This window comes from Dermacentor variabilis, chromosome 1 (assembly GCF_050947875.1).
Source record: "Dermacentor variabilis isolate Ectoservices chromosome 1, ASM5094787v1, whole genome shotgun sequence".
Lineage (NCBI taxonomy): Eukaryota > Metazoa > Arthropoda > Arachnida > Ixodida > Ixodidae > Dermacentor > Dermacentor variabilis.
In genome coordinates this window covers 44842160-44853477 of record NC_134568.1, presented here as the reverse complement: position 1 = coordinate 44853477, position 11318 = coordinate 44842160, and the positions used below count along the sequence as shown (strand labels likewise).

At 45.2% G+C, this 11318-nt stretch overlaps 1 protein-coding gene across 1 annotated transcript in view; it reads right to left on the bottom strand.

Moving 5' to 3' along the window:
* Positions 1 to 291: 291 nt before the first annotated feature.
* Positions 292 to 11318, bottom strand: part of LOC142576801 (nose resistant to fluoxetine protein 6-like) — a 57467-nt gene continuing 46440 nt past the window's right edge. Inside the window, exons 14-15 of the mRNA XM_075687050.1 lie at positions 4692 to 4834; positions 292 to 690 (exon numbers count right to left, since the gene is read on the bottom strand). Coding sequence (XP_075543165.1) covers positions 385 to 690; positions 4692 to 4834 — 449 coding nt within the window. The 3' untranslated portion in view covers positions 292 to 384. The remainder of the gene's footprint in view (positions 691 to 4691; positions 4835 to 11318) is intronic.

Here is an 11318-nt window from a genome sequence, read left to right as displayed (position 1 = left end):
ACGAGAAGCTTGATAACCGCATTTCCTAGTGGCAAAGTACAGAGGCCCGGCAGGCACTGCGAAATGAGGAGCAACCCTTTATTCAATGTTTATATCACATGTGCACATTAAAGCCTAAAGCGGCTTTTGAAGTTTATATTCCGCAGACCATTCTAAACTCTGCCATATAGAAGATGAGAATATCATGGTAGACGTAGCACGCTTCGGGAGGCATCCATTTTTTACCGCACGCTGCGAATTTCTCGGCACTTTCCTTCGCTCCTTACGAAAAAAAAATCACAGCTTATTGAGGAAGAGAGAAAGACAGCTTTTTTATTTACAGTAGAGCAGTACTTGCGTGAGTGAAATGCTGATGATGTTGATGGCGATAATATGGTAAACTATCTACAGCTGATAACTGACGGAGTGACCGTTTCCGCGGAAGAAACTGGTGTGATCGGCGATGGCGTTACTTCTCTGCGCTTCCAACGCTCTGTAGGCATCATTGACACACGGGATGTCAGCAGGCTTTCCCGAGGAGATACCGTTCGTCGCCACCTCAGTCGGGGAGGTGGCAGCTGGCTTGGGCTCGCTACGGCGACGCCCGTCGAACACGAGCTTGTCCAGCTTAGCCGTCGGACCTTCGCAGAATATGAACAAGAGGTAGCTGAGGAGGTAGCTCCATACCAGGGCTGTGAAGACGAGCGAAATCTGAAAGGAAGGATGCGCAGAAAGGAAAGGGAAGTGAGTGTGAGCGGAACTGCCTAATGAAAGGGTTTTCACTGATGAAATTGCGCGTGAGAAAGTAGAGAGAGCCTTAGTTAATCCGTACACGTGTTAGCTTTTGCGGAATACCGCATTAACGAAAAGGTGCACGACAGCTGCACTGCTGGTGGCGAGGTTTTGTGACGCGGAGTGTAACTGTGTGACCGCAAAGTTAATATTGCATTCACTTACGATATTCCGCTTAAATGCCGGTGTAAAGCGTTGATAGCGACGTAACCGCTAACGTTCGTTCCTTTTGTGATGTTCCTCCGAGGGGAATACTCAGGAGAAACAAATTTCTCAAAGCCACTGAGCTGAACAAAGCGTCCTAAGATGTCGCTACCAGCTTTGTTACTGCTTTCCACGCCTTCAGTAATCCGTAACCGGTAAGAAGTTTACCAACACGCTAAAACCTTCTGTTATCGTCATGCGGTAGATAGCAAACTTGATTGTCTGGGGTGCGGAACCTCGCTGCCCGTTACAACGCAATGGCGGAAAATTATGAATAGTAATAATGATCAAGGTCGCATATTGTTCACTACAAGTGGTTACTTGCTGTCAATATTTTAGCAATTGCCAATTGAATAGACAACGTGTGTAAACGTTTTGTCATGACAATTTCAAAAGTATGCAGCTGGGTAAACAAGAAGTGCAGTTATCTTTTCATGTGGCCATAGCAAGTCGACTATTCAGCACCGGGCTTAAATTCTACAAAGCAACACGCGATAAAACCCGAACAAAATTTAAGGAATTATTCGGTCAAAGAAAGTACCAGCTGAATATTGCGGTTTTTCCGGCATTTAATATATCTCTCAAGGTAACCCATATGGAAAGCAGGCGATATCTTAAAGTATCTGTTCGAAGCAAACAAGCAAAGAACAGTGGTATAATTGGAATCGGTGCTAATTTCACTTGATGATATTCCCTGTGTGTGAGTGACAGTTCCGCGCCTAATCAATAAGGATAACATGCTATGCTTATTTAAGATCACAAAAGGTTTCAGCCTATTTTCTAGAGCATTTTTTTTCTTCCGCCAAATTTTTCTGAAATGAGATCACTTTCTGGTAAAACCTAATTTTACAAAATAGTCATCGTATCTTTTGTTGGTGTTGTTAGGTTTTACTGAAAGTCATCGAAGCGCGATCATAAATTTTTGGGGGTAATGCCAGGAAGGAGCTTTCACACATGCATTATCGAGGTGAGATGGCCTTCAGTATTCAAGCAACAAGAACCAGAGCTGAGTAGACCATAATTATGATCGCTTGGCGCAAACAAGGCAGGACGGAAGGGAACGAGGGGAGCGCCCTTCCGTCCTTCCTTGTTTGCACGAAAGCGATCATATTTATGGCCTACTCGGTAATATGAACCGACTAGCCCAGCAACATGTACTTCTCAAGTACCAGAGTACAGATACATTTTTTTTTAATTTTACCTTCAGTGATAAAAATACTGCCGCCTACTTAAAGCCTGTGCCTAATTTTGGAAGAGAATTCGCTGTGAAATTACTAAGTAAACATCATTGCTCAATAGCTTGCTCAGGCTGTTGGAACCGCCTAGATAGCGGTTCTTGTATCCACAGGAAGTGAAGTGCCCTACTTCATAAAAGGAAAACTTAGTGGTATAAGCTACTCTGTTTATTTATACATCTATATTTATTTATTCCCCATCTCGTTTGGAGTAACAAAACAAGTTTTAACCTGCCGATTCCATAACGTTCCTTCACTCAGCACTCAAGAAAGTGAATCACAGCACCGTCCCTCGACAGAAGTGGTCATTGCACTTCATTGCTGCTCGCCCGAGAACAATTCTTGAAAAGCGTAGCTTCTTTTTCAGTCGAAAAGTGGCGTTGTGCTCAACTGCGCTGAGTGAAGGAACAGCTGAGCTCCGCGTCGAGGATAATATGAGAATACGGGAGTGACACAACAACACACGTTTCTTGTTGCAAAAGAACGCTGTTCGCTCTTAGCTCTCCGTATGACGCGCGCGTGGTATCGTTTCTGTAGACTGGACAATCGTCCCGTTCAGTTTCTCGACGACAGATGTCTCAGATTAGAAAGCTGTACAATTCTATACAAAATAACTTTTACTGATGATGCTTCTTTTACTGAATATGAATGGAATAGTCCTTCGATTTGTACTCAATTCAAGAGCTCGCTATTTGAAATTGTCGAATATTCATTTCTGTTCGATAATACGGGATAAGAACACTTTTTGTATTCTCGAGGGAGAGAGCTCGATGCAAGCAAGGATCGTTCCCACACATTCTGCTGCAGAAAAGCCGCGGTCGTTGCGCAGGGACCAGTGCGTGGGCGAACGAGCTCGGCAAACAACTTCTCAATGATTACTAGTCATAATGGCTCGCATGAGGCAGCCTGCTTGTTCTCTCGAGTTAAGCAAAAAAATTACTTAACCCTCCTCACCATACTGCCATACCTTTAAAACAAAGCGCTGTGATGTAGTGTCACACTTACGTATCTTTAACGAAGACAGCACTGTACGTGCGTCTGGTGACGTGCTGCTACCTGATAATCATTAGTGACAGTGTCGTAACACACCTGATAAATTAAGGCACCTGTTTATTTTTACTTAGAAACTCCTGCAGTTGAGCAGAAGTGCAGTTGCGAACGTCGTGTTACATGCGTGTGTTTAAGAACTGCAACGTGCCTCTTTCTGTTGGACGCGCCCTACGCAAATATTGTATATATTTCACTTTAATTAGAAATGAAAATATAGGATTCGATATCTTGCAGCCCATTTCCCCCAGATATGCGCCTTCGATTCAATTAATTATAACATTCCAATGGAATTATTACCAATATTTCACTAATTAGCTTTCTTTATAATGGCTTTACGGTACTTGTACAGTGACCTCAGTTTTTCCTTAACGTTGCAAAAAATTTTCTATTTCACAGCAAGTTCACAGTTTATCGTTCGGATCTTCCTATATAACACTTGGCACATTTAGTCGCCTGCTTTGTCCGCAAAAACAATTGCCAATTAGTCTTCGTCTGCATCACTGTAGGTGTCCAGAGCGCCAACTCCCAATGATTAACAGAAACCAATCTTGAAGGGCATGCTTTATAGCACTGCAAACGCTGGAAGCGACCAGGTAACGTAATAGACATCATGTTTCGCTTATTACTCGCTACGGGGTGCATACGAAGGCAACTTTGTGCTTTTTTATTGTTGACAGACCAACCAAGTAACAGCACCAAGTGCTATATTGAACAATTCGGAACCAACTATGAACAAAGAGAAAGCAGGAGTAAGCTGAGAAAATGTGTTTCTTAAACTTTTCTTCTTTAAAACAAATGACACTTATACAGAATTCAAAGCATTACTAGAAACTCTGTGCCTTGCGGCAGAACAGCAATGCATTTCACGGCATGTTTTGAGTCTGTATTTCTGAAAAGTAGTCCAAGATACAGTTTTTGGCATAAGGTTATGCTTTGAGTACTGGCTGATTTCAAGTCTGCAATTGCAATATGCCCCTTAGAGTCGCTACTGAAAAATATTTTGGGAAATTCTACAACTTAGTTATCGTGTTGGTGACTAGAGCGCGAATCTTGATGTACACTAAGGTTATTCAGATAAAAATTATTTCTGAAATTTATACTGAAACCGTGCCTTTAACTTTATTGTAGATATACGTGGTATTTTTATGTAGCCTGCATATTTATGTCATCAGTGCTTTCTCGTAATGAATAATTATGGTTTCTAACCCGCAATATCTTTGAATGCATAGGTTTCTTTATATTACATTTTTTTCATGACATTCAGTTATATGAAATAACGCATTGTCAATTGCCGATAGCGAACACAGACCTAGTTATGTCAAACTAGCGTTTCCTTTCTGTCTGCATGCCTGTCATCCGTACGTTGTATCGACGGGAAAGGAAGTTCAAAGTAAGTGACACTTGTCGCTATATGTAGAAACGCTAACTCACCACGATGAAGTGAAAGAATAAGATTCTCTCTCGAGATATGTGCAACAAAAGTTGGATGAATGGCACATGAATGAGGTAGACGCCGAACGCCAATCTGCTGAGGGGAACAAACGCATTCCATGCTAGGAACTTGCACAGGAATCCTGTAAGGGCAGAAAAGCAGAAAGTGACAAAACTGTTAAGGTTCCGCATTGGAGAGGCTGGTGTGATAATTTAAACCAACTTCGTGCACTTTAGATAAGTAGCGATTAGCCGAATGTGCGACAGCAGTTGTGTTGCGGTAAACTTGTCCTAGAATACAATTTCTCAATTTTGTTTTTCGGAACCTAAGCGATCCGTAGCCGAGATGTGCAACGTATGGATGGGTGCATACAATAGAAGTAAGCAAACATATTAGAGTGTCAGAGTAAGAGGAACCCGTTTCGCATACACACACTCGAAATTGTAGAATGTGGAGTCGTGCCAATAGCAGTACACAAAATTATCGTCCCTTAGAGAAAGTGGTGCTCAGCATTACACCGGCGTTCCTCGACAGTCGTTTTCACTTACAATTGATACCGTAAAAATATATGTAGTCCGTGCACCTTCACGTCACGGTCAATCTGTTAAAAGATTTCGCTGCAACAATTCGAACGATGACCACTACAAAAATATATCCTCACAGTCCAGTAGTAATTAGCATATATGTGTTTTCATCTAAGTAGGGCTGAGGACAGGGAGCTGGGGGGGGTGAGAGGTTATATTGAAAAATAAAATATGTTGAATGCGTTAAAGGATATAGCAGGAGGTCACGAAACAGCCTGATATTTTCTGTACTTGAAATAGCAGGCCATACAAGGTTGAATGTAGCGTCTTGAAATGATCATTCATCATGATGCGCAACTGCCTTTTGCAATAGCCGGGAGTCGGGCAGGAGGAGTTCAGATTTTCCAGATTAACAGACTTCTCTATTTTTCCAATCTAAGTTGGTTGATTTATTCACAACTTAGTTCCCTCTCCTGCACGGATATTAGGAGCGCTGTTTTCAGCATGTTAAAGCCAAGCACAGGAGCTGCCCCACATGGCCCAGCAACAGGTCTTTTCATGCAGTATCTAACATCAAAACTCCGAGGGAAAAGTTGCGCATTAAATTTCCAAGTACACGAGCACAACCTGGCGCCAAGCATTCGAACGTCGCTAATGAAAAGTAAGACAGTGGCCTGCCTGCGAGTGCAGCAAAATATTCCCATGAGAACTCCCCATACAGGTTTCTCACAACGAAGAATTCGTAGCTGAAGGAAAAATTGCGGATACCACGCACTGTGCGAATCAATGTAAGCGAAGCTTTGTGTGCTGTTTCCTTTGATTGATGATAATTAGCGGTGATTTTGACGGCGAAGGGTTAATTTCTTCAACGTTTAGTCCGACAGGAGAGCGGTGAGCTGATGTTAAACGTCACCCTGCGTGCACCACGGCTGTGTGCGTAGTAGACAGAACACAGGGGAGGTATTTGCTGTAGGCGTTGTTGTGCGCGATACTTCATAATTTCTGATAGGGTAGAACATATTCATGGCCTCACATGGCACATCGCATCGTTGTAGACGTATTTAACTCTACTTGAACCTGCCGTGGTTGCTCAGTGGCTATGGTGTTGGGCTGCTGAGCTCGAGGTCGCGGCATCGAATCACGGCCACGGTGGCCACATTTCGATGGGGTCGAAAACACCCGTGTACATAGATTTAGGTGCACGTTAATGAACCCCAGGTGGTCCACATTTCCGGAGTCCTCCACTACGGCGTGCCTCATAATCAGAAAGTGGTTTTGGCACGTAAAACCCCATAATTAAAAAAAAAACTCTAATTGAATTATGGGGCTTTACGTGCCAAAACCACTATCGGATGACTACGGATTAATTTTGACACCGTGGTGTTACTTAACATGACCTTAAATCTACACGAGCGTTCTTATTTTGCCCCCGTCAAAATACGACTGCCACGGTTGGGATCAAACCTGCTACGTCGAGCAATGCGATAGCCGTAAAATCACCGTGGCGGACACAGAAATGTTGATTTGACATGTGACCGCTTCCGCAGTATCGACTAGGTCCTACGCTGCGGTTTAATGTGGCCTTGCGTCTGCGCGCCCTGCGTAGTTGTCCGCTTGACAAATTTTCATGCTGTCTCTTTTTCAGAAATAGCAGAAAATTACCGTGCGTTGAACTTGAATTTATGCAGTTTGCCCGCAACCGTTGTAGTAGCGTTTCCTTGCCTTCTCGCGTCGCCCTTTCCCTCCCTCCCCCATTTATCGCAACTGGGAGCGAACAGTGGCGAGGTTGTTATTCGCTCGTTTCGCGACTGCGTCGGTTCTACTCATTTTCTGCCTCCTCTCCCCCTCCTCTCAACCATCCTATCTAGCTTCCCTCTGAACTGTTGTACGTTAGTAGTTAAGGTAGGCGCTGCCGTTTCTGCAATGTTTTTTCGTGGGGTCACGCATGATTACAGCTGTCAAGAGGCTAATTTGGCGACGTCTAGGGAGCTCTAGAGGCCACTGTGCACATTTGACAAGGTGCAAAAGCCCAAACGAGTTTCTAGTGTCGCCTTTCCTCTCTGTCGCACTCCTGTCATCTATAGACCGCTTTTTTCATAGTCGCCACCATATTGCTACGCAGTGGCGCCATCTATGAGCAGTCGGCATGCTGGCATGGGCGAGCGCTCCGTCTTGCATGGCAGGTATACGCTCGGCGGTAGTTTCTGGCTTTTGTTTTCGCGCTCGTGCGGCCTATTTAGTATGACGTGCGTCTTCTAGGTGGTAAACGGTTCTGTGAGCCGTACTCAAGTTTAAGTTGGTGTGGCCTGACTCTTTGCTGGCGTTTAGGCGGACGGAGCACGCAGCGCGATGTGTGCGACGATATTTGCGCCTACAATCAGCCTCGGAAATCAATTGTGTATTTCTGAATGTTCCATTCACTAATGTGATCTTATTGTGGCAGTATCCTTTAGTTCTAAGCTATGGTTTAGGAGCAATGAAACATACGCGACGATCGTAACAGCGTGGGTACTGTTCTGCTACGATAGGAGCTGTGCTACTATGACAAGCGTTCAAACTGTTAGCTGCCGATTACATTGCTTGACTACTTGGTTCGGTGGATTAGGTTTCCAACCATGAATAAAATAGTTTTGTTTAGTAATAACAGCATACCTTACAGTGTGAATTAAGCTTGTCCAGCAAAGGGACCGTTTACGAACTACGCGAGCGTCCTAAGCAGTGGTAGGTGCTGGATTAAAGATATTTTTATTCTATATAGCGCATGGTCCACGCATACGGCATCAACATCTATAGATTTGTAAACGTTGTGCGCCATGGATTATGCGAGGTCGTATTGCGGCGTTAGCCCGTTTTCTTTTTCGAGATGAGAATGATAACCGAATTTTTTTCTGTTGTGTTCGTTCCGTTCTCTACGAGGCACTCACACGTATTATGGAAATTTTGTCCTAAAGATAGCCATCGCGTTCTTTTTATGAAATCGCCCTCACATATTATGGCGTTACAGGACAAAAAGGCGATGCCTAAGCACATAGCTTATATATGTATCGTGCTGTTTCACCTACCGCAGCGATCGCTTTTTTGAGCAGTGCCATCAGATTAATGCTGGAGGCTAGCGTAGACATATAGTGATTCCAAGCCTACTAGACTTGAAATGCGTGAGAACGATGCGGTGTATCACAAATATTTGATAGCGCCTGCCACTTAGATGTTTCGTGATTGCCTTAGGTTGGCCGTACACGAGCATGCGCTCTTAACCTTTATGTTTTAGTCCCTACGCCAAGCGATCAGATAGTGAGCAGATTTACCATTTCATGCTAATAATACACAGACGCCGGTTGTCTTCGTAGAAATAAAACCAATATACACAAAACAGTTCACAATAACACATACACACACCGCGGCTGATAATGCGCGTAACATGTTTGGCGCCCCCAAAAGATATTTCCGCGTACTGTCGTTACCGATGCACTGAAAGGCTTCCTCGACGACCTTATATGAACGGACATTGCGTAAATTTCACAAAGTGCGATCTAAATCATCTCGAAATCGTTCCGCAGCACGCGACAGCAATACTTTCAAGCAGCGCCGCGCCGGATCGCCCAAGCCAGAGAGGAGGAAAGACTCGCCGCGCACCCTTTCCTCCTCGCCGGATCAAAATGTCTATGCACACGTTCTGAATACCCCCCCCCCCCCCACCCCAACACGGTGTGCCAGACAGCTGCGGCAGTGGGAAAGTCGAAGGAAGATGCAAAGAAACCTTCGCTTTAAAAATCGTTCTAGTTCAGGGATCGAACAGGCCGCCTCATCCTCTGCGGGGCAGTCGCTCTACAAACTGAGTGAACAAGCTTGCTAGCGGATGAACAGACAGCATGAAATACAGGGGCTTTCAATTAGCAAATAAATTCTGCGGAAATCTATAAGCGGGAGGGGTTTCCGTGAACGAGAAGGTAGCCACCGCCCAAGAATAGTGCAAAAGGTGCAAAGGAAACCAGTATGGCTCCCTCAAATAAAATACTGAGCAATTTCAGTATAACTCATCTTGCAACGAGGATCTTGCTTCAAGTGCGAGGCTTCATTGCTGGGAAACCTGTATGTGCTTGCTCTGTGTCATTTGTTTACTCTTGGTTAGTGACTACTGTCAATTTCATAAAATATTCTCCATCTCGCGGATTTTTCCAAAACGTATTTGCTTACTAAACGCCACAAATATTATGCTCGTGGATATCAGGCGCCATGTTCTCAATGGTGCTTCAGCACAGAAGAGCGGGAATACTATCTTAAATTTGGCTATGATAAAGGTTACAAGGGGAGGTCTGAAAGGTAATTACGCACCCGCCGTTATGGGTTAGTGGCTATGGCGTTGGGCTACTAAGCTGAGGTCACAGGTTCGTTTCCCGAGCGCGGCGGACACATTTCGGTGGCGGCGAATTAGAAAGACACTCGTGTACCGCGCATTGAGCACCCGTTAATTAAACAACCCCAGTTGGTCAAAATTAATCTGGAGTGTTCACAATCAGATCATGGTTTTGGATCGCGAAAACACACAGTTTGAACAATTTTTTGCACATTTCGGCAAACTGCAGCGGAGTTGTAATCAGTAGTTGGTGTGAAAAAAAGGGGGGGAGACAGTACTAATCTGCGATAAAAATTCCGGCAGTACTCATTTCAACATGACGTTTAACGGTAACGCGATTAGCATGTAAGCGACCCACCGTATTGCTGATGACAAGTTTATTTAGAATCTGTAGAGATACAGAGACGTCCCTTGCATCGGATATATACGACATACACTTTGTCCGGTATCGGTCCACTTCGACACTCGCTTGCCGAGCTCGTCCAAGAGCATGAATGAGTGACGGCGACTGTATGACGACGATGATATGATTGTGAAATGATGACGATGGTATAACTACGGAAGCATGAAAACAATGGGATGATGAGATGTGTATGACAACGATGGGGTGACGACGACTGTGTCACAATGACTGTGTAATCACGTTGGCGTGACGACGATATGAAGACAATCGTATACAGAAGCTGGAACGACGGTGATGGAGCGACCACGATGGCATGAAGACAATGGTGTGACAACAAATGCATGACGACGACGCAATGGAGACGATGGCTTGGCAACGGCGGCATAATCACGCTTAAACGACAACAGCGTGGTCAAAATGGAATTACGCAGAAGGAATGTCAATGAAACGACGCAGTCGGGTATCGCTACGACAGCATGACGACAATGGGAAGAGTTTTTTGAAGTGATAACATTGGTAAGACGACAGCGTGACGACGACGGCATGGCAGCAATGGCTATGACGACCAGTGTGTGACGAGAATGGCATGGCGACGAATGGCAGCACAAGAGCAGAACGACAAAGTTATCAATACGATGGAGCGATCACGATGGCATTACGGCCACGGTATGATGGTGAATGCATGACGACAACTGTATGATGATGATGACATGGCGACGGTATCAGGACAATGGAATGATGACGCGGGTATGACCACGGTGCATGACAATGACTGTAAACGACCACTGGGATTCTTCGATTTTCCACTTCTGGCAACCCGCGGGCTGCCAGAGTCAGCCAGAGCGTCTTCGTTTTTCTCGGGTTGCTCCGCCCACCGCGCTACGCACTTCCGCCGGGCGTTCGTTTTGCTCGCGCTGGACGGTTCTGGCTACCCGCGGGCTGCCAGAACCTGCCAGGACGATTTTGGTCTGGCTGCTCTCTGGAAGTTCTCTGGCTAGCAGACGACTAAAAGAGGCGATGGGCGCTCGCCGCCATCTTTACGGGGACTTCACGAATTGCAACGCGGGTGCTTGAAGACTTAAATTTACCTCGCTCAGCCTCTACGGTCATCTTCGGATTTCCTTACTTCTAGCGTTATCTTTTTACGTTCTAACGCACCGTTCCGCATCGCGAAGCGGTGTGATACGAGCCGTGGTGAACCGTTTGAAGCTTTTGTGTGCGTGTCCCCAGCTGATTGCTTCTTCGCGGCGGTGAACAGCGCGCCGCGCTCTCCTGCGTGCATGTTATCTGCATCGTGTTCCACGCAAGTTGCAGACGCTCATTCACACATTGCGGTACATTTTGG